General features: G+C 39.8%; 1 protein-coding gene across 3 annotated transcripts in view; it reads right to left on the reverse strand.

Moving 5' to 3' along the window:
* Positions 1 to 24,438, reverse strand: part of NHSL1 (NHS like 1) — a 181,308-nt gene that overhangs the window by 18,271 nt on the left and 138,599 nt on the right. For all 3 annotated transcript variants that reach the window (XM_029943837.1, XM_029943835.1, XM_029943836.1), the window contains 2 exons: positions 22,720 to 22,847; positions 1,978 to 2,170 (listed from right to left, as the gene is read on the reverse strand). In XM_029943837.1, the coding sequence (XP_029799697.1) occupies positions 1,978 to 2,170; positions 22,720 to 22,847 (321 nt within the window). The remainder of the gene's footprint in view (positions 1 to 1,977; positions 2,171 to 22,719; positions 22,848 to 24,438) is intronic.

Raw genomic sequence — 24,438 nt, forward strand, 5'->3', positions numbered from 1 at the left:
CTAGGGCTTCAGAAACCCACCATTTAAAGAGCAGGAAGCTGTATGACCTAGGTCAACTCACTGCTCAAAGTGAAAATTTTAAATTTAATGCTTCTCTATATAAGAATAGTAGAAAAATGAATGTCTCTGAAACACCTGTAGATGCACGTGAACACATGGATCCAGAAGATGGCTCAATATATATGTAACTAGGTATTAGATTTAATAATTACATTTCTGAAAATGTTAATCACTCACTTAAAAGTAAATTGCATTTTGACAGAACTCCTATCTCTCACTTCTTTGTCATTCACCTTTCCTATGTGGCATTTGAAGGCCTCCTTCTAAACTCTATGTAATTCATATCCACTTAGTCATCAACAGGAGAGAATCACAGCTCAAAAAGAAAAGGTAATGTCTACTGTTGTTACAATGCATTTCATTGCAAATGATTATTTCTGAAGCTATAGTTACTCTGCTTTAAAGTCCCTGATCTCAAGATAATGCATTTATCCTAATTCCATTAAGGACGGCCATATTTCATAGCACAATCTTCTTATCTTACAATATTACTTCTGAGGCATTTAATCATACATAATGTAATTATGTTTCTGCTGCATTTAATCAATCAAATAATGTAATGCATTTTCTTATAGAAAATTCGTGTCCACATAGTCCATTAAGTAATAAACACACTTTATACTGAAACACAGCTACTTCTGAAAAGAACCTTTAAAAAATCTGATCTAGGGGCATGAGAATCACATTTGGGAAGATCAACAATGTTATCTGCAAAGAAAATGGAATAAAATACTATGCTATTCCTTTAAGGCTTAAGTATAATAAATGTGGGAAAATGTACCTGAAATTTACAATAATTCATGCACTTATTTGCTACATTTCTCAGGAACTCAAAATAGATGTAATTTTTATTTTAAGTATAATTTTTAAACATCTGTAAGGTTTTTTTTAAAAAAAATCTTCAGTAACTATCAAAATGCAAAAATCTTTCTAACAGCAGACCACAGCATTAGCTTCAGAAATACAGCAAGGGTGCTAAGGGTTTTCATCCTAATTTTTTAATGAAAACTTATCCTTATTGGTCACCTGATTTTTTTTCTAGGTTCTGACCCTATAGGCCATACTTCATATGGACTGATTATCAATGACAATTATTAGCAAACTGTTTCTCTTGAACACACTGTCCAATGTTAACTCTTAACATATCTGTTTTACACTTGGTATGCTTCCCAAACTACAGACTTTTTTAATGAGGTACAGAACTGATAAAGCAGGAAAATTCTGATATCTTTTAACAGTTCCTCTAAGCTCATGAAATATTGTCTTTGCGCTTTATGTACCTTGTTATCCATTCCCTTAAATATCACAGATGATTAAAATCTGAGCATAATATTCTACAAGAACTTGAATTTGAAGATTCTAGAATTCAAATTATGGGGATCAAAATATAACTTGACCATCCTATTAACTTTAAAATTATATTTTTATGATTTTATTGTTAGTTCACTTGATATTCTCATTTTAAGCAATTTTTCCCTTTTTATGTTTGAGAAGACAAAAAGAAAACCTATCACTCAAATATTACAAAAGTGTTACTTCTTCACTTGCGTAAATACTATATAACATAGCCCCTTAGAAGGGAAACGTCATTGTTTCCTTACCCAGGACCCCGTTTAGATGTTCCCAAATAAACAAAGTATTTTTAAGAAGTAATTCCATGAAAAAAGACACACACATTTTCTATGAATTCTATGACATCCACCTTTGATGAGAGCCCTCTAATCTTACAAGCAAGAGATATTTCATATGCATGCACACATATACATTTTAGCATTCCTTTCCTTAAACAGAGCAGGGAGCCAGACTCTAGCTATTTACCTTTGATGTATCATTGAGATGCTAAGATCATATAATAAACAAAAGCCAAAGGCATTCTCCTAAGTACTTTTAGAAACCTATCTGCATAGCAAAGCATACCAGTTATGTTAATGGGAACCACGTCAGCCTGGACAGTTTGGGCTTGCTGTCGCATCTTCTCCTCTGGCGTCGGCAACGGAAGTGACTTGGTCCAGTTCGTTTGAGTATTAAGGTCAGAGAAGTCACCTGAGGTTGGCGTTTTAGGTCTTCTGATGGAAATAAGTCTTTCCTCTTCTGATGAAGAAATAGAACACTGCAGGGGAAAACAGTAAGTAGATGCTCTAGTGTATAAATAGCTGGCAAAAACATTTGAAAATACATTACTTATTTAAAAAGATTTTTCAACTGGGGCGCCTGGGTGGCTCAGGCGGTTAAGCATCCAACTTCAGCTCAGGTCATGATCTCATGGTTCCTGGGCTTGAGACCCACGTGTGGCTGTGTGCTGGCAGCTCAGATTCTGTGTCTCCCTTTCTCTCTGTCCCTCCCCCATTTACAGTCTGTCTTTCTCTCAAAAATGAATAAACGTTAAATAAATACATAGATACATAAAATTTAAAAATAAAAATTTTTCAGCTGATTAAAAGCAGGCCAAAAAAAACTGGTCACATTTAAGAAAGAAGCAATAGTTTGCAGGAAAACTGCTCATCATCTTGAGCCTGAATCGTTATGTATATGACTCACACTGTGGCCTTAGTCTCTAAACGGTGAGGACTGCAAACGGTTTTGCTGACCCTCGCTACCTTTTCAGATCTTTCTGTTTTTCCTATATTTACCATGGTCAGAAAGCTTATGGATTTAGGTGAATGCTAGAAGCCTAGAGCACCATCATGGCTGTGGCCATCCATTCCCATATTTATTAAAATTTTGTTTGCTCAAAGTCATTTCTAGTCTCCACCTCATTTCCTTCAGGCTCTGACCTCAAGGAACATTTCTGACATGACAGAGCTATTGTGTGCTCTTCTGAAACCATTCATATGAAAAAGAAAATCAGTGTGAAATTGTTAGACTCTAAGAAGCTGACCGAGGCGCGGCTCTGCGCCTTATCAGAGTTCCGCGAACACCTTGCGGGCGGTGTCTGTCTCGATACAGATTAACATCCTACAGGGGGACCCCCTTTCTCTAACACCTTTCTGCCCATAACATCTTAAAAAGCGTAACCAAGAACGTCTTTGGGCAAGCATTTTACTGCAGGCCGTACCATGGCCGCACAGCAGCTCGCTCTTTGATGAGAGAGCTCCAAGAACGCAAACACAATGTGCTCACAAACTACGATGACAAAAAAGGGGGCCTGGCTGTTGCTGGGAAAGGGCGGTTTTTAATATGCAGTAAATGTCTGAGAACTGTTCTTCGAGTTGAAAGCATTTAAACCACCACATCTGAAATTTAAGGCATTTTGAAAAAGAGTTTTACTTCAGAATAAAAAGACAATGAACCTTCCCAAGGAAATACGTGTATAACCACCACCCAAGTCGGTTGACCTCTCCCCTCCCCAAACCACACACCCCTAAGCAAGGGGAGCTACTCTCCGACCTCTAACACCATCGCTTTCTTTGCCTCTATGTGACCTCACGGGAATCATGATGCACATTCTCTTTTGTGACTTTCTTCTTTCATGCAATATTATGCTTGTGAGGATTTATCGATCTTTAAAAAGCAGGCATGGATACCTTCCCAGATTAATGCAAGTTTCTAAGAGGATACTGGTAAGAAATTTAAAGAACTACATCTGTTAGAAATTTCAACCACTTAGAAGAACACTGTAATCACTGTTTATTACTATTGAATTCATCGTACGGCAAAATATCTGTATTTATTCTACAACTTCTAGGCCTCCACAAATTTGAAAAGGACTAGAGAAAAGCCAATTAAAATAGTTTGGTGTTGGAGATATGGTCTAAACTAAGAATCCAAAGACCTGAGTCTATTCAAGTTATACCTCACAGTGACCTTTAGGCTCTTCTTGAACCCTTCCTTTGCTGTAAAATGGGGCTACATGGTTACCTCCTGAATCCAACAAAGAGCTATTCTTAAGACCAAATGAGAAAAGGCTGGCTCAATCGGTTAAGCCTCCGACTTCAGCTCAGGTCATGATCTCCCGGTTCGTGAGTTCAAGACCCACATCGGGCTCTGTGCCGACAGCTCAGAGCCTGGAGCCTGCTTCACATTCTGTCTCTCCCCTGTCTCTCTCACTGTCAAAAAAAATGTTAAAAAAAAATGTAAAGAAACACCTAATGAGATAATATCTGTGAAAATATCTATGACTGTTAAATATCATGGAAATGAAGGTGATCGTCCTATAAAAGTGACTTTGAGAAAGCAAAATCATGGGGCTCCTGGCTGGCTCAGTCAGAAGAAAAAATGACTCCTGATTGTGAGCTTGAGCACCAAGCTGGGTATAGAGATTACTTAAAAAACAAACAAATAAATAAAATCTTGGTTAAAAAAATAAATGAAGGAAGGAAAGCAAAACCATGAATTGACAAATATGCAATTTCTTTCTTTTACTGCAAAAAGACTACCAATAATAAAGGTGTTGTGGAAATAAATAATATAAAACAAATCATAATTAAACATCTCTATTTTTGACTTTATATTCTTGATACATAAAAATGTAAAATGATGGGGTAGTTTCTTCTCCACCTAAGGAGAATCGTGAAATAATGTTTGTAATTAAACTGACAAATAAATATACTCAATTTATAATGAGCATATGTTACCAACATCTAATGATGATATTAAGTTACATCTGGTTTTGATCCTAAATTACACCATATCCATTTCATGTTTGATCCAATTCTGGCAAAACGATTATAACGCCTACCAATGGTTACAACGTCTACCTATCTCTGAATGATAAACGAGAAAATGTTTGACTCAGCAGTGGCAACTAAGCCACAGTGATATAAATAAATAATTTCCAGCCTTTCTGCACTTGTAACACTCTTGTTAAGTATGACTTATAATACCTATCCTCTACCCTTAAGATGCACCCCCCCACACACAAGTAAATTAAAACTAATTGTATATGAGAATTTCATGACAGTTTGCATAGAAGTCTCGCGTCGAAGCCTGAGTCTCAACCTCATAAATTAGAGGGTTACTCCAATTTTCTGATAAACACATAGAAATAATCTGTCAGGTAATCTTGAAATACAGCACATACTTTGAAGGCTATAGGAAGCAAATCCTAACTCAACAGGTTTAAGAGAAAAGTAAAGCTACGGCTTGATGAAGAGTAAATAGCACGGTGACATCCTGCAGGGAGGGGTCCCTTTTCCGTGGGACACCTGCTGGGGGAGGTGGTGAAGCACGGTCCCACAGTCTGTGTGCCTCTCAGTGGTGCTCAACAGCCCTCGCAACCTAGTTTTCCTTTAGCTGGCTGACAGTGTCCGAATTGCTAACTATCACAAGGAAAAAGTACTTCAGTTCAGCCTCGTTGTCATGGGATGATAGGCAGGGACAGCTCCAATACAACAACTGTCAAAGGTAATCTGTTATAAAGTGCTCCCTTCATTGGTGAGACAATTTCCCAAGCATGGCCGAGAGGAAAGTTATACGCAAATGAGACTATTACACAGTGCTACAACTAAGGAAAGCGAAAAACCTGGACGCTATGACTTCAGAATGATCGGACTCCTATCCCTCCGAGTATTTATAAGCATGGTGGGGACAGGAAACGCCTCCTGCATGTCGGCGGCAGAACACATCATAATTTCTCCATTAAGACGGACATTGTAATCCTCTGGATTGTTATGTTAGCCTCTAACCTGGTCTCCATGCTTCTGCCTGTGCTGCCCACCCTCCCGCTCCAAGTCTACTTCTCAACACAGAGGCATGAGGGATCCTTTTAAAATTTAAGTGGGATTGGGGCGTCTGGGTGGCTCAGTGGGTTAGGCATCGACTTTGGCTCAGGTCATGATCTCATGGCTTGTGGGTTTGAGCCCTGCATTGGGCTCTGTGCTGACAGCTCAGAGCCTGGAGCCTGCTTCGGATTCTATGTCTCCCTCTCTCTCTGTCCCTTCCCTGCTCATGCTCTGTCTCTCTCAAAAGTAAATAAACATAAGAAAAAAGACTTAAAATTTAAGTCAAGTCATGTTGCTTCTCTGCTCAAACCCTCCACCATCCTTCCTATGACCGACAAGAACCTACGTCAACTGCAAATGGCCCACTGCTCCCTCTGACCTCATCCCCTACTATTCTATCCCTCATTTCACTCTAGTCACACCATTCTTTCCATGTAGTCTTTTGTACATACCATGCAACCTCCTGCCTCAGGGCCTTTGCACTTGCTGCTCCCATTGTCTGACATGCTCTTCCCTTTACATCCACCCTTCTTTTTCTTCATGTGTTTATTCAAGAGCCTCCTTCTTGTTGAGGTCTTACGTGTTCAGCACATAAAATCTCTACCCCTCCCTAACACTTTTTATCTCCCTTCTCTGCTTTTTCTCTTTAATACATATCCCTAGTATACATATATTTTAGATATTTGCCTTGTTTTCTCTCCCATGAGAAAGTAAGTTCCAGGAAGCTTTAAATCAGAACTGCAAAGAGAACTATTTCAGGATTTTAGCTAAAAAAGGGTCACATTTATTTACTGGCTGCAACATGCATTGCTCTGGGTTACAGACTTTATAGAAATTGGTACCTTATTTAATCTTTATAGCATTAGCTTTGTTTTATAAATAAGGAAATAGTGCAAGGTAACTTTACTTTTGGGATGTTCACAAGTAGACAACTGGGATTAGAACCCGGACTTGACCCCGGAGTTTCTGCTGTTAAACAGTGTTAAAATAACAACTGGGCAATATTTGCAATAAATTACTAGGTTGTCTGATCTAAAGAGAAAGTCTCCATTCATAGCTCTTCTTCAAGAGTAAACCTTTTAAAAATTTAGAAAAGCCAGCAGTATGGTGCGGTGGAAGAAGCACTAAACCCTGGACTGAAACACTAATTATCAGCACCCTTGCTCTTGTCATTGATGAGCTGTAGGTGTTGAGCAACTCAACTCCCTGTGTTGAGAACAGAATAACTCAAGGAGTGTTGTTATGCTTCATATTAGTGGACTGCCTCAAAATAGAGTGAATTACTTTTTTAAAATATGGAGTTAGAAGTTGCTTTGCTTTCAGACCTTCAATGCAGTTTTTAAACCTGTCTGTTGGTCAGTAGTGTTCACCGATACCCCATGCCCTGATCCTGGGAGGAACAAAGAGTCAGAAATGAAGCAAGAAATCACAATTCCTCTTGCCAGATCACTTCATTTAGAAAGGGAAGTCACTGGCCACACTGGCAGCTGCTGTGTAGATTTGGGATGCTTGGACCTGCATTTCAGAGACTCCTCGGTCCTGTCTGGAAACCAGACAGACTCGCGGCAGATGGACAGTGGAGCCTGAAATATGGTCTCTTTGGCAGGTGGCCAAGTTTTCAAAAAGTGAGCTTAAATGTGAATCTCAGATTAGCCCAGCTTTTTCCTGTTTACTCTGCTATGCTCCTAGAAGTTAAAAAATGTAATTACAACCCGAGTTAAATTTAGCACTCATTTACCAATTATTACAGGAGAATGGCTGTAGAGCAGATGAAACTATATAGAGCATTAGTTAAGAGAATACTAACATACATTCCACTCCTATTTTGTAGGACACTTCCTCTGTCTTTGGTGTTTTTTTTCCCCCAGAAGGAAGTCTCTCTGGGGTTGACTCTTGGTTTTCAGGATTGTAGATGGCTTCATAAGGTGTCAAAACTTTCACAGCCTTTTGTGGCTACATGTGCGTCTTCTACTTTCAATATACTTAGACACAAAAGATTTGACTTAACTCCGTTCCCTCCTATTACTTACTCCACACCTCCCCCTGCCAATCCCAGGCTCAACAACAACAGAAAAAGCAGAGGTGGTGGAAAGGTCCATACAGAGGCACAGTTAATGGCCCAACTAGCAGCTCCATGATGGGCCAGGTGGTGGTGTTCATACCCACAATATTAAACAACTTTAATTGTTCTTTCTCTCCCCCATCGGCAGATTAGTCCTTTTGCCATAAGCTAGCCCCTTTGTCATCACTGCATATTGAATTAAAATATTGTGGACTTAAACAATTGCATATTAAGGATCTTTTCCCTAAAATAATGGGAAATACTTAATTAGAGCTGAAATGTTTAAACTGATACAGTATTGCTTATTTATAATCTTTTAAGCTTAATAAATGATATATATACAAAATATATAACATAGTGAATATATCAGAACTTACTACCCAACCCACGACTTACATAAAATATTACCAGTAACTGCATCTCTCTCTCTGTGCACCCCCCCCGCTTCCCCCAGGGTAACCACGTCCTGAATCGTGTGTTAATTGTCCCCTTACTTTTTGTTATATATGTACCAATATGTGTGAATTACATATTTACATTTGCTGTGACGTTTATAAAAATGGCTGCATTCTCAGTGTTGTGTTACTTACTTATGTTTCTAAGACACATCCGTGTATTTCTGTGTGAGCCTACAATTCATTCATTTTACTGGGTATACACTCCATTCCAAAATATATTTATTTATTCATTCTTTTACTGATGGACAGTTAGGCTGTAAAAGATGTTCTTTCTGTTACTTCGACAAGTCAGAACTCCCAAAATAGAGTTGTTGGCAGGAAAAGGCTGTAGCTAAGGCTCAATTCCCCCATGTACTCAGTGTTGGAGGAAAAGCAGGGTTCTTCAGAGCCATAGATCTGGATTTAAATCCTGCTTCACTTTTGAGGTTGCTGAAGGTGTTCACTATCATGATTGTGGTAATGGGCTCATGTGTGTATACACATATCGAAACTTACTAAACTGTATAATTTAAATATGTGTATTTATTTTATGTAAATTACATCTCAACAAGATTGTTTTCACACAGAGATTTTAGTTTCAGTATTTTAAAACTGTGTGATCTTAAATAAGCGATATAATCTCTCCAAAATACAGTTTCCTCATCTGTGTTATGGGTACAATCCAAGGCACTATGCATGGTTGCAATAAGTATTAAACAGATTCACATATAACACTAAGCCTAGTCTCTGGTTCCTGAATTTTCCCACATGCTGGTGCTTGGTTCCACATTGGGAGATACGGAGGTATACAGATATCAACAAGACAAAGGTGCCGTGTCCCCATTTAAGGGGAAGGCAGATACAGATGGAGCCTTATTCCAGTGTAACGGGACATTTGCAACAATAGAAACTGGAACAATTTACTAGAGACACCTTCACTGATTTGAAGGCATAAAGGCCTGGAAAAATGACAGTCCCCAGTCTTCTCCTCCCTGCTTCTAAGATACAAAGTAACAAGGTGTCCCAAACTGGAGAGCACTGAACACATGGACCTAGCATAGCCACCTCTGTGTTTCCACTGTGCTCTGGAATTACTCACACAGACCCAAAACACATGACTGCCCCTAGAGTCATCCTAAATGGTTTCTAGACCATAAACCATCCTAAGCCAGGCAGTATGTCTGTATATTGGGATGAAGTAGTACTTAAATGGTTTTTGAAAAAATGGCATGAATGAAGGAACACCAGACAAGTCAACAGTGGAATGAAAAGTGGCAATTAACGGGCATAATAAGAAGGCATTGGGGGAACTGAGTCACCTCCCCTTTTTGTTTAGCCAACATGGCACAGGGAAGAGAAACGGAGTATAAAGTGGAGCCTACATCCGTGTCCTCCCTGATGCATTCTAGCCATGTGATTTCAGAAAGCAATTTCATAATTCTGAGTCTTGGTTTCCAGATCATTAAAATGATAGTAATGATCATTAAAATAATTCTTCCATTGGAGTTCCTGTGGAAAATGAGATATAACTTGATAAAGTCTGCCAAGTGTTTCTAAAATGTTCTACCATTAGTGTAAAGTTAGTACTAAGGTGACGGCTCATAGTTCTATTTAGAGATAACCAACAAAGACACAACAATTGGGAGTTTGTTAGTAGTTGCTGAAACCTCTCAAATTCATTGCTTTAGGCAGGAAATTCTATGTGGGTGGAATAAAAGACTTAGGGTGAATAGGAGAGTGGCCAAATTCAATTGTCCTGGAGTCCTTTTCTTTGTAGTCTGGTCTGAAAAGCCCAACAGGTCAGTAATACTGACCCAGCCATTATTTGAGTATATTCCATGTGCCAGGCACCAAGAGGAGACTTTCATAAACATTAATTCACTTCAACCTCACCGCATCCCTCTCTAAGGAAGGTAAGGTCGCCATGTAATTTATTGTCAAAACCAGAACCCTTCTGAAAGTGAAAGGGGGTGCTATTAATAATTACGCAGGACAGCAGCTGTAACCCAGGACTGTCCTGAACAAACCAGAACGCGAAGCTTCTACCTCTTCACAGCAAGGAAACTGAAGCTCACAGAGAGAAACAATGATCCAAAAGCACTCAGCTTCGACAGGTGGAAAAGCTGCCCCGAACCGGCTATCTCAGGCATCATGTTATATATGCGTCCCATACGTGCAAGGACAGAGCCAGTCTGCCATCCTTGGTCTTTTCAAAGTCCTCCTACAACTGAAGGATCTCTCATCAATGAGACAGAACCCGAGATGCTAGTTCAAAGAATAACAGGAAATAGAACATTTCAGGTTACATCAGTGCCATTAAAGCCAACCTTGTATTGCCATAATCCCAGTCTAATTTTTGTGTTTGGGAGTTAATTTCATCTACGAGATTGAGTAACTCCTAACTGACGTCCTTTCTGCTGAGACAATGGGGCCTCTATGAATGTTTCCCTGACTCAGTGAACATATCATCAAACATAAGCTCCAAGAATGGCAGTTGGAGAAATGCCCTATCAACTCACAGGAAATATTTTGGCACCCATAACTAAACTAACTTCCTTCAAAACCCTGAAAAACCTGTTTGGTAGTACCTCATAAGCACTGAAGCCTGAAAGAACAAAACAATGCCAAGACTCGAATAATAACTAAAGCAATGACTTACTCTCTGATTTCCCAGTTGAAAAAAGGTATTCTGTGAGATTTCTAAATCCCTTCACAGACAGCATTTCTCATGCATGCTTATATATAACATAAATCATTGGGAATAGTTTAATTATTTTTCTTGCTACACTTGGAAAGATACGCGTGGATATCATTAGCAAAATACTGTTCCTTGTACCACACACAGGAGTCCTACTTGGTAAATGTTTTGCATTAGGGTAATTATTCTAGAAAAAACGCTGTAGAATCAACACCCAGAACAGATGTCCCCAAGTTCTTTGTTCTAAGCTTTTACCTTATCAGCAGCTCTCATCTTAAGAGAATACTTCTATCCTAAGCACATAATAGATGCTTCCTATTATTGGATGCAAATTAGATGCTTTCCCTTCTGTATATCTCTTTCTAGGTCAGAGCATTTATAGTCTAAGCACTTGTTAACCTCGGTGGAGTCCACTGCTCTCACCACAACCCAGCTCCTACCCTTACCTAGAAAATACAAAGTAAAAGCTTTCCCCAGCATTTTCTCCCAAATTTGACCCCTACATATTCTGTATCTAAAATAATCCCAATTGTTAAAATGACTTTTAAGAGCATGAATTGCACTTAAGGGTCTTGGTCTTTAAAACAGAGACCATAAACTGCTGGCTTAGAGCCCATTTTATAGTTACTGGACTCTCACCTGATTTAGAATGTCAACTTGGTCATCATGTACTTATCCCATGAGGATTTGGGTAGCCTTCTGATCTTTATTGTCTGTGTTTAATATTTTGTCCTGCTGGTCTGTATATTCAGGTTCCACACTGAGCAATTCTTGACTCCTTTTAATACCCAGAGAGGCTAGCTCTCCTTCCTCATTGCTCCTTTAGGGTACAGCTTTCCCAGCTATGACCCTTAGATCCAGCCTCTCTGGTCCTTTCCTTTCTCTGTCCATTCCCCAAATTAATTCCTAAACCCACACAAAACTAAACCACTCAACATTTTATTGGTATTGTGTTAATTCTACAAATTAACTTGGGCAGAAATGATAGCTTTTTGATATGGAGTCCTCTCATCCAAGAGCATAAGTCTTTTCATTGATTCAAATCTTATTTGTGTTATTCTATTTATATTATATATATATTAAAAATTTTTTCACATACATCTTGTACTTATTAATTTATCCCTACTTTGTCTGCTACGACAACTTCCTTCCTTCCCTCCCTCCTTCCCTTCTTCCTTCCTCCTTTCTTTTCTCTCTCTCTCTCTGACAGTGCCAGTGCACAAGAGCAGGGGAGAGGGGCAGAGAGAGAGACAGAGAGAACCCCAAGGAGGCCTCACACTCAGTATGACGCCAACTTGGGGCTGGATCCCACCACTGGGATCATGACCTCAGCTGAAATCAAGGGTCAGACACTCAATCAACTGAGCCACCCAAGCGCCCCATCTGCTATTACGACTTTAAATGGATTTTTTCCTATTATATCTTGTAACTTGCTTCTGTAGATATTAAAATTATTGGTTTCCATACATCAGTTTCATATTTTTCAATGTCATTGAATTTTACTGTTGATGGCAGTTTCAAATTTTTATTTTCCTGGACTTGCCAAGTACACAAACATATCATGTACAAAGAATGACAGTTTAATCTGTCTTCCCTTATTTCTGAGCCTCTTACCCTATTTCTAATTGTTTTGGCCAGTTCTTCCCATACAATGCAATAATAGTGACAAGAGAATGTTCGGTCTTACGCCTCATTCTAAGAATAATGGCCCATGAAATAGCATGTTAGCACTGGTGACAAGGCAGATACATTTTAAGGTACGAGTATCTACCTGCTCCTATACTATGGAGTGTTTCCTATCGAGAATGGACGTTGAATTGTATCAAATACCTTGTCATGATCTATGGTTTTGATCTAATAGTTCTCTTCAAATCTATTAATATATTAACATGTGATTACATTAACTGATACTGAAAATCCTTGCATTCCTATTGGGATAAATCCATGTTCATTTCTAAGTATTTGTCTTGTAATAAGCTGTTAGATTATGTTTCCTAACATTTTACTTACAACTTCTAATGAAAATATTCATGAGCAAAACTGGCCAGTTAATTTTCTGCTTTGTGTGGTCTTTGTTAGGTTTGTCTCAGGGGTAAGCTAATTGATTTAAAAAAAAAAAATCATACCATATCCTTCTTTTTCTTTGCTCTGGGAAAGTCTTTTCATTGATTCAAATCTTATATGTGTTATTCTATTTATATTATATATGTATTTAAAATCTTTTCACATACATCTTGTACTTATTAATTTATCCCTACTTTGTCTGCTACGATAACTTCCTTCCTTCCCTCCCTCCTTCCCTTTCTCTCTCTCTCTCTCTCTGACAGTGCCAGTGCACAAGATTTGTTTACTTCTTTTTTTCGTTTCAAGTTTTTAAATTCTAGTTGTTAACATACAGCGTAATCTTGGTTTCAGGAGTAGAATTTAGTGATTCATCACATATATACAACACCCAGTGCTGATCACAAGTGCCCTCCTTAATATCCATCACCCCTTTAGCCCATTTCCTGCAACCCTCAGTTTGCTTTCTAAAGTTAAGAGGCTCTTATGGTTTGCCTCCCTCTCTTTACACTCCCCTTCCTTATATACTTACTATTTATTTAAAAAATTTTTTTTAATGTTTTAGTTTTGAGACAGAGAGAGACAGAACATGAGCGAGGAGGGGCAGAGAGAGAGGGAAACACAGAATTGGAAGCAGGCTCCAGGCTCTGAGCTGTCAGCACAGAGCCCGATGCAGGGCTCGAACCCATGAATCTGAGATCATGACCTGTGCTGAAGTCAGAGGCTTAACCGACTGACACACCCAGGCGTCCCTATACTTACTCTTTAAAAGCTTCAGTGGAACCCTCTCTGTGAAACCATCTGAACTTGGCGCTTTTTGTAATTTGGCCAATTTTTTCTTTTAAAGCTTCAGTTTTCCACCCAGTTTTATTGAGATATAATCAACATAAAACATTGTGTAAGTTTAAGGTGTATCATGTGCTAATTTGTTCTATGTATATACTGCAAAATGATTGCCACAGTGAGACTAGTAAACACATTGATTACCTCACACAGTTACCATTTATTTTGTCAATCTGGTGTGCATTTTTGATACAATTTCTCTATTTTTCAAATTAGAAATCAATCTGTTAAAATACTCTCTAGTCCTAGAGGCAGATTTGATACACTAATAAATTAGATAACATCTAACTATCTAAAGTTAGGTAATTATCTTAAAATTATCAACATTATCTAAACATCTTCCATCTAACAGAAGATGATATATACAACTTTTGTTCCTAATCATAAAGTCATTTGCTTAAAAATGTTAGTGACTTCCATAGGGCGCCTGGGTGGCTCATCTGGTTGAGCATTCAACTCTTAATTTCTGCTCAGGTTGTGACCTCATGATTTGTGGGACTGAGCCCTGCATTGGGTTCAAGCATGAAGCCTGCTTAGTATTTTCCCTTTCTTTCTCTCTCTCATTCTCTCTCTCTCTCTGCCTCTCTACCTCATGCTCTCTAACTCAAAATAAACAAGTATTTTTAAAAAATACGTTAGTGACCCTGTTAGCTATGCAATAAAAGCTAACTCCGTCACTTAGCGTGGCTCCCCTGTGCTCACCACAGCCTCCCTCCACCACTCCTATTAACATTCTTCATGAACTCATATCCACAGAGCAGACCTGTCTCTCATTGGTCTTTCACAACCTCACGTCCAATGTGCCCCCATGACCCAGTCTAAAAAACATGCTCCGGACTTCATCATTGCATGATATTGGATATGGGGTTTAGTCATGGTTCAAGAATTGATAATTCTATAGTATTTACTGAAGGTGTAAGGAGAATAAAAGCATCAAGAATGTGTCTGAAATATCTGACTTAAGCATCTAGTAGAACGGAGTTACATGGTTTACTGAGGCGGGGAAAACTATGAAAGGAGTAGGTAGAGATGTGAGAATGAACACATTGGGATTTGGATTAGGTTTGAGATAACTCTTAAGATGGATAGTAAGCAGAAAAATGCATGGGTCCGGACTGGCGAAAGGATTTAGGAAACTTCAGTGCCTGGAATTTAAGGCCATGTGTCTCACTGGGATCACCCAAGGATTAAGCCTATTTCAGAGGAGCAGAGTCACACCAGGTATATGTGTGCATCCAACCATGACTGAGGAGCACTGGCTAGGGAGGGAGGAGGAAAACCACAGATGTGCCGTCTCATGAAAGCCAAGTACAGAAAGTGTTTGAAGAAGACGAGTAAACTGTGTCAAACACTGCTGAGAGGCTGAGTCAGAGGACTGAGCGCTAACTATTAGATTTGGCAAGACAGATGTCATGAACAGACTTAATGAGTAATTTCAGTACCATGCTAGGGATAAAAGTTTCTTTGGAGGGGGTTCCAAGTAGATTGTGAGAAAAGGCAGTGTTGACAGCAAGCCTAGACAGTTCGTTGGGGAAGTTCTATTATGGAGAAGAACTGGAAAATATGGCAGAGTTTGGAGGGGGATGAAAGGTCGAAGGAGGGTTTCTTCAAGATGAAAGAAAAGGTAGCATGTTCACATAATGACGTTCTGATGAAATAGAGAGAAGATGGATTAGGTCAAAGAGAGAGGGGCAAACTGCAGGGATGAAGTTCTTGAGAAGTTGGCCTTAATCATTCGACTGAAAAAAATACTGAGTGCTGACTACATTCCATGCCCTAATCTAAGCATGTGGGGTGCGACAGGGCAGAAAAGAAGCAAGGACTGTGTACCCATTGCAATAGCAGGAAAGGTGAGGAGGTGTGGGAACAGATGCAAGCCATTCAATAGGTTTGGTTGTGAAAGAATATGTCTTCAGACTGCTCTCCCCTCCTCTCTCCGCCCCCACAGTGCAGTAAATATCACAGACAGTATCTGAGAGTAAAGCAGAAAACTTGGTGTTTGGAGATTTGAGAAGAAGGTATGAAATATAATTTGGGCAGTGGGAGAGTGGATTGATGAGCTAATATATTAGGATTGTTGGCACTTTAGGTCCGAGGTTAGGCATTTATAGTACAATTGGCTAATAAAACCTGGTGTTTCCCTGTAGCCTTGCTTAGTTAGCCAGGCTTTAAGTGCAGAGCGGAGGTAGAGCTGGATTCAGATGGGGCTGGGATGTCTTCCGGAAAGTGATGGAAGGAGACAGGGGCCATCAGAGTTCCAAGTATGCACAAAGAATTGTGGGTCATGCCATCTAAGATGGGAAAGGTGACAGAGGATATGAAGAGGGTAGTGTCAGTAGAACAATTTCTCATGGGGTCAAATAATTTTTGAAACGGGATTCTACAGCGATCAAGCTGGAAAGACAATAAATGAAATTATCCTTGACTCTTCTTTTTCTCCTGACTTAAGCAAATGCTATAGGATCCACTTTGAACATACACCTAGAATCTTCTCCACTGCCACCATGGTCCCAGCCCAGCTCAGCTATATCGCGCCAGGATTACTGCCATAGCCCGCTGACTTACCATTCTACTTCCATTTTTGACTCTCCATGGTCTTGTCTCTACACAGTAGCCAAATTGCATTAAATAGTAAATCAGATAATGCTACTTTCCACCTCAGTTCCTCCAGTGCCTCCCATCTCACCCAAGAAGACAAATCCGAAGTTCTCCCCACAGCACTTAGGTCCTACGTGATCTGGTCCTTGGTAATTTCCCCCAAGCCATGATTACCTCTCTTCCCCTTGTCCACTGCAAGCCACTCCGGTATCTGGCTACTTCTCCCACCGGATTAACTACTTTACTGTCCCCGGGCCTTTGTACGTACTATCTCTTCTTCCCAGAAAGCTCTTCCCAAAGATACTCCCGTGTGGTGTTCCTACACTTCGTTCTGAGATTGGCTCTAATGAGACCCTCAGAAAGCCGCTCTTGAAAACTCAGTCTAAAATAGCAGCCCTGTCACTCTAAAACTCTCCTTACTACCGGGTTATTTTTCTTCATAATAATGCGTCTCACTGCTGTTATATTATACTCATTTACTGCTGTTTCCCCACTGAGGACAGGGACTCTGTCTTTTTCACGTGTTGGGTCTGCAGAATGTACAATGATGCTTGGTTTGTTGGAGATGCTGCATAAATAGTTGTTGAGTAAAGGAATGAATGAGTAGCCTTTTTTTTTTTTTAACTATTTTAAAAATGTTTATTTTTGAGAGAGAGCACATGCAGAGGAGGGGCAGAAGGGTGGGGCAGAGAATCTGAAGCGGGCTCTGCGTGAACAGCAGTGAGCCCAATGTGAGGCTCAAACTCATGAGATCATGAACCCATGAGATCATGAATGGAGCCAAAGTCAGATGCTCAACCAACTGGGCCATCCAGGCGCCAGAGTAGCCTTTTCAAAAGAACTCAGAGAACAATCCTATTCCACTTCCCATTTTTTAGACATGGGAATTAAGGCCTGGAAGGCCCAAAGGATGCACCCCAAGAAACCCAACAAGTAGCACAAGTAGCAGAGCTGAGACTTGAAAATTTGCCTCCTAATTCCCAGAATGCCGCCCTCTCTTTAATTTCATCTCTGAAATTCTCCCCTGCCTTGCCCTTCACACTGCCATTCTTTTGGTCTAAGTCCTGGGTGCGTCTTGCCTGTTGCAATAGTCCTGTGACTCCTCTTACATATCCTACCCTCTCCCAGCCCTCCCCCACTTCCCAACTGCCCAAGTCAGAAGAATTTCTCTTTCACATGTTACTGTATGAACAACACTTCCTGCAGACATGTATAAAATCTATACATACATAGACCTTTTTATTCTGGTTAGTTCTCCCTACCAGACAGCCACAACTTCCCTGAGACAAATCCAGATACTTTATTATTCTTTGCATTTTGCAGTAGCTGATATATAGCATATACTCTTAAGAAACATTTATTGCACGGACTACTCTACTTCCTGAAACGCTAAGATTTCTGCCTGGCTCACCCTTTCGACTCCAATCACTACATTGCTCAAGAAGGCCTACCCTTTATAGGGGGCTCCTGGGTGGCTCAGTCAGTTGAGCATCCGGCTTCGGCCCAGGTCATGATCTCACGGTTCATGGGTTCGATCCCCGCGTGGGGCTCTGTGCTGACAGCTAGCTCAGAGCCTGGAGCCTGTCTTCACATTCTGTGTCTCCCTCTCTCTCTGACCCTCCCCTGCTCATGCTGCCTCTCTTTCTCTCTCTCAAAAAAAACAAAAAATATTTTTAAAAAAAGGCATACCCTTTTAATTAAAAATGGCAACTCCCCTCTATCTCAGTCTGCTCTACTTTACTCCAGAGTAGATAACCCTTTCTAATACAGCATCACTGCTTTTCTACTCTTGGTATCTCACTATCAAATCAAGGGCAAGGATTTCTTCTGTTTGCGTCATTGTTACATCTTCAGCACCTAGAATGGTCCCAGGCACACAGTTATGTGTTTAACAAATACATAACTTAAAAATGAATAATAATTCTGTGCTAAACATAGCTCTTTTTAGGAACACGTTAAGGAGGGATGAAGGAATTTGTGCAAATGACTACCACTGATGGCCACATAGCACGGAGACAGCAGTGCATCATGATGATAGGGTGGGCAGTAAGGGGGTCTCAAAGATTAATAACGACTCTTGATTCAGGGTGAGTATTTACTCAGGGTGCCTGACTGTTCAGGAAATGGCTGTTGAATAAAGGAGCCAGGTGCGTTGCCCATCATGCATGAAGAAGTGCATGGGGTGCACACAAGTGAACCCCTTGCCTTGACTTGAAGATATTTCAGCACGAGTTAGGGTAAAGGACTGGCAGGAAGTGGTGGGGAAAGCACAAGAACATACAAAGGCTAATTTCCATGCCAATTTCAGGACTTTTGCCACTAACGGCAGCCCTAGGTCTTGTTGATTTCTATATAATCTTTAAAAAACCAACAGAAAAGCATATTGTCTGATAGAGAACACTGTAATTAATCTGATAACTATGAATAAACAAAAAGATGGAGAATTTTCTCTGAGATCATGTGCAATAGTGAGATGTCAAGTGGGTTTTTTGATGCTCCGTAGAATCAAGAAATTGTAGAAGTTAATACAACACTGAATGATACAGCTTAGCTGAAAAAAGGAGGGGAGGGCGGGAGGTAAAGAAGGAGGAAGTTAGTTAACATGACGGTATAATTTGTTAGTTGACGTTTTAATATTTAATCATTTGTAATACGTTATATAATTTGATATTTATTTTATTCTAAAAAAATTTCTTACATTGAGAAGACATTCAGACCTAATGATTTAAAAACTTTAACATAATTTAACTTGTCTAAATATTTAAGAAAAAAGTTCCCTTAATTTTTATTTAAAAATTGTTTTTAAATGTTTATTTTTGAGAGAGAGAGAGAGAGAGAGAGACAGAGCATGAATGGGAGAGGGGCAGAGAGAGAGGGAGACACAGAACCCAAAGCAGGCTCCAGGCTCTGAGCTGTCAGCACAGAGCCCGATGCAGGGCTCAAACCCACGAACCGTGAGATCATGACCTGAGCCGAAGCCGAATGCTTCACCGACTGAGCCACCCAGGCATCCCCTCCCCCACAAAAATTCCTTTTAAATGTCACTAACAGCGTATTCCAAGGATTTCAAAACACTTAAAAATTTTTTTTAATGTTTATTTATTTCTGAGAAAGAGAGAGAGACAGAGTGTGAGTAGGGAAGGAGCTGAGAGAAGAGGGAGTCACAGAATCAAAAGCAGCCTCCAGGCTCTGAGCTGTTAGCACAGAACCTGATGCAGGGCTTGAACTCACCAACTGTGAGATCATCACCCAAGCCAAAGTTGGATGCTTAACCAACTGAACCACCCAGGCGCCCCTCAAAACATTTTTAACTAAGGATATACAGCAATAAAAGAAGGTAAGATTTGAAAGCAACTATGCACTTTTATGAGAGTCCAAATAGGAAGGCCATGAATCCAAACATTGTGATTGAGCCTGGAACTCAGAGAGGACTTCTCCACTGCTCCCGTGCCTCCAACTTACAGAAGAAGCGGTTGGCCCCAAGCGGAGATCTAAGGCTCCATAATCAACTCTGGTTTTTGTCCTACTGGATACCACTGCTACCAAGTCCCACTACGGCCCTTCTTCTGCTTAAGAGGATATGTCATAGGTCACGTCTGATCATGTGAAGAAAGGCATTTCTGTATATATTCTCTTACATGTTACCATTACCTGCTGACTGATGTTCAACATGGCGGTGCTGTATTTTCTCGGGGATGATGATTTTCTGCTTTCTCCACACATCTGGGAGAGGATTACTTGGAGGGGTCCATGGCAATTCACACAGGAGTAGGAACTAGTTCCTAGAGACTTACTTCTCTCAAGTTTGAGCATCACAGTAAGTTAATGGCTATGTGAGGACTTAGAAACTACAATTCCAATTTCCAGAAATCCTGTGGATGTCCTCCCCTACTGTCAATTTGCCAACAGGGGACTCCTCACACCCACAGACTCAAACTCCTACAATCACACTGCATCTAAGCCACTCACTGGGTCCCATTATAACCTCAGTTTTTCTCCTCTAGACATCAGTAAAAGGCTGAAGGGTATTTGGATGAAAAAAGAAAAATCTCACGAGAGGGAAATTTGGGGAGATGCTGGTCAAAAAGGGTCCAATCTTTTTGTCATATAACAAAACTGTAAGTTACAGTGCTGGGAATCCCATGCACACAGCATGGTGACTACAGTTAATAATAATAATAATAATGTTAATAGGTACATAATAATAATATGTACTTAAAATTGGCTACAAATGTAAAATTTAAGCACTTGTACAGCATGCAGAAGAAAGGTAAGTATGTGAGGTGCTAGATGTGTTGTTAATCAGCCTGATTGTGACGGCCATTTCACAAAGTATATGGATGGCAAATCATCACACTTCAAATACATACAGTTTTATTTGTCAAATATAATTTCAGTAAGGCTGAAAAAAAATTAAAAATAAGAAGAGGACACAATCCTCAGCATATAACTCATGCTTTGATTTCTACTTTCCTTACTCATACCAATGAGAAAAAACAAAAAGCTTTAAAATTAAAAACCTGATCAATTTTGAAGTAGTTGCTTTTCCTATTACAGTATTTCCTCATAAAGTATTGTGTATCTTAAGACCCAGAGGACTAAGCTAATATGGGAACCCTATTTTTTTTAATTTTTTTTTAATGTTCATTCATTTTGAGACAGAGAGAGAGAGAGCATGAGTGAGGAAGGGGCAGAGAGAGAGGGAGACACAGAATCTGAAGCAGACTCCGTCTCTGAGCTGTCAGCACAGAGCCCAATGTGGGGCTCGAACTCATAAACTGTGAGACCAGGGCACCTGGGTGGCTCAGTTGGTTAAGCCTCAGACTTCTGCTCAGGTCAGATCTCACATTTGTGGGTTCGAGCCCCATGTCAGGCTCTGTGCTGACAGCTAGCTCAGAGCCTGGAGCCAGCTTCTGGTTCTGTGTCTCTTTCTCTCTGCCCCTCCCCCTCTCATGCTCTGTCTCTCTCTGTATCAAAAATAAATAAAACATTAAAAAAAATTAAAAAAAACCCTGTGAGACCATGACCTGAGCCGAAGCCAGAGGCCCAACCAACTGAGCCACTCAGGTGCCCTGGGAACATACTTTTAAAGAAATAAGAAAAATATTCTCAAATAAAAACCTGGGTTTTTATTAGAAGGCTAAAAAATTATGGTAGTAAATTTCCCATTTTTGATCAACTGTTATCCACCCTTTTCTCGGATGTTATTTATGTGAGGAAGGAAAACAAATTTTGATGAATGTTCTCCAAACAATAACACATTATGCATTGACCTAATTCCACTGAAATTTCTTAGATTAAAAAATGGTTTCTGAAGCAACATGTGTCATCAAACTGTAAATCCACAGTACTAAATAATATGAATTAACAAACCCATATAAGTCAAAATCTCCCTACATTTTTATCTTCTCATGGGAATCTATTACAGAGCAAATATATTTGCCTTAAGTAGTTTGCACATATCACAAGAGATGGCGTGAGGAAAGGACCCCCAGTATGACACGGCATCTCTAAAATAACTGACCAGGGGTGCCTGGGGGTCTCAGTTGGTTAAGCGTCCGGCTTTGGCTCAGGTCACGATCACATGATCCGTGGGTTTGAGCCTGTGTCAGGCTCTGTGCTGACAGTTAGCTCAGAGCCTGGACCCTGCTTGTGCTGTCTCTCTCTGTCTCTCAAAAATAAATAGAAATAAAATGAAATGAAATAAAATAACTGACCAGTGCTATGATATTAAGTCAACATGCTGCTTCTGTTCAATCTTTTTGAGAAACACTGACTGCTTGTGAAACCGTGACTTTTGCCTGTTATTCTTAGAGCTCTTGTTTTAGAATCTGAGTGGGTTCTTAGTCATGTAAACACACACACACACACACACACACACCAAAAAAACACAAAAAAAACACACAAAAAAAACCCAAGAATAAGACCTCATTTCTTCTACCCAAAAGAGAATATTCAAAATGCACACCTACACTTACTGATTGTGACCCTTTAATAAATTCCTTGAATCCTAACCTTACCGTTACTTGTTTTGTTTTGTTTTAATTTTAGACTAATTCTGACTTGCAGAATAGCTGCAATGATAGCACTGAGAAATTCCTGGTGAGCCCTTTACCCAGCTGCTCACAACGTTAACATGTGAAATAATACTGGTCCCTTGGTCAAAATTAAGAAATTACGTTGAAATAACATTATTAACTGAAGTCATATCTGATTCTGATTTCACTAGTTTTCCAACTAAGGTCGATTTTGTGTTCTGGGACGCAGTCTGGGTTCCCATGTTGAATCGGGAAGCCTTACCTTTTGATCTGTTTCTTCATCTTCGTCTTGGCAATCATCGCAGAGGGCGCTGGTACTGGCCGCAAAGGTGGGCCCCTGGGAGTAGTACTGTGAACTTCGGTAGCCATCCCGCCTCAGTTTATCACATTCTGCAGAGGGGACAGGCCGGGGAGAGGGGACGGGAGGGAGGGCATTAAAAACCGGAATTTGTTTACTTCTCTTTATTTACCTTTTCTAGCAATATTTTCCTAGGCATAAGATTTCAAAATAATAATACTATTAATAATGAAAATGATGAAAAAAGCAATTAAGGATGAGTAGATTATACACCGCATCCCATGTTCATATGCTTTAATGGGATGATTACCTTTAGACTTGACAACAACCCTCTGCGTCAGGTTTAGAGGAACTGAATTATTTTCTCAATAAGTGTTATGAAGAGAAACAATGGACTCAGAGTATGAAACCAGGTCCTTAATTATAATAATTTTTTATACACAGCAACTGATTATGTAACTCCTCATAAAAACTACAATACTTCTCATGCTATGCTTCTTTCCTAGACTTGTCAGCTGGAAGGAACACGAGAAATCACGGATTACAATGCCCTCATTTTATTTTTAGTTCTCAACCTAACCTTGATGCTAAACAGGTGATTATCACTGAGTGGAATTTAATATGAAGCCGGTGGCAGTCTGAGCCGTCCGCCAGACCACAGAGAAATGCCTCGCACTGGCAAGCGGACGGTGACTGGGAGCGCCATGCCCTGCTTCTCCACAAGGCTGGGGCCATCAGATCGGTGGGGGCAAGTGCAGCAAGAAAAGCATTAATGGCTTATTAAAGCCCCAAGAGATTTCTTATTACCCAGACAGCACCTTAGAGGTGCCTTTGCCCAGCAAAAGGGTTCACTTACCACAGGGTACCTTTAAATATCCAGCTCACTTAGAGAGTGTGAAATGCGTTTGGTTTGGGAAGGGTTTACCTTTCTTATAGCACGACAAAACTGTGCACCCGATGGCACAGAACTAAAGTAGGGCATCTTCAGAGTTCCTTTGTAACAACACTAGGATCTGTGATTCTTCTCAGACAGGAGATGATGAATGGTCACTTTAGTGAAAGGATAAAAGTTCTCCAACTGGGGGGAAAAATCCTTATTCTCCTTTGCTACCTCACAGTGGGGAGTGAATAGAATTTCCAACCCAGAACTGCAAACCAGATTTTTAAAAACCCCACGGAAATAGTTGTGAGGATCTTTCAGAATGCCAAACTAACTAAAAACGCATTACGCAATCACAATACAGCTACCTCAGTTACTTCGGAGCTAACTAATTTGTGGGCTTGGCTTGCAACCACTCTTAATATTTTTAATTCTGAAACTTCCAGAATACAACTTATTTTTAAATGAGGATTTATTCATATTAATCTCTTTTCAGTGAGAAATATTTTCACATTTTTTCCAGTATTAAGTTTTCTTTAAAAAAATGTAAATAGGTCAGAATTCTACCCTCCTTCTACAGAGAGAATATTACCTAAAGCATAATGGTTTTCAGTGTTCTGGGCAGTTTTGGGATTCTGTCAGGATTTGATTTGATTTTCTTTAATTAATTACCTTAAAGTTAGGATAAAAAAGTAATATTCAGTAGTTTTGCATTTCATTAACTTGTGCTGCAAATTAACTCTTCTGTGGTCTTATCAACTGAAATTTCCTAAGGAGTCAGGGTGAAATTTGTGTAACAAACC

Source organism: Suricata suricatta, chromosome 7, assembly GCF_006229205.1.
Source record: "Suricata suricatta isolate VVHF042 chromosome 7, meerkat_22Aug2017_6uvM2_HiC, whole genome shotgun sequence".
NCBI classification, from domain to species: Eukaryota; Metazoa; Chordata; class Mammalia; order Carnivora; family Herpestidae; genus Suricata; species Suricata suricatta.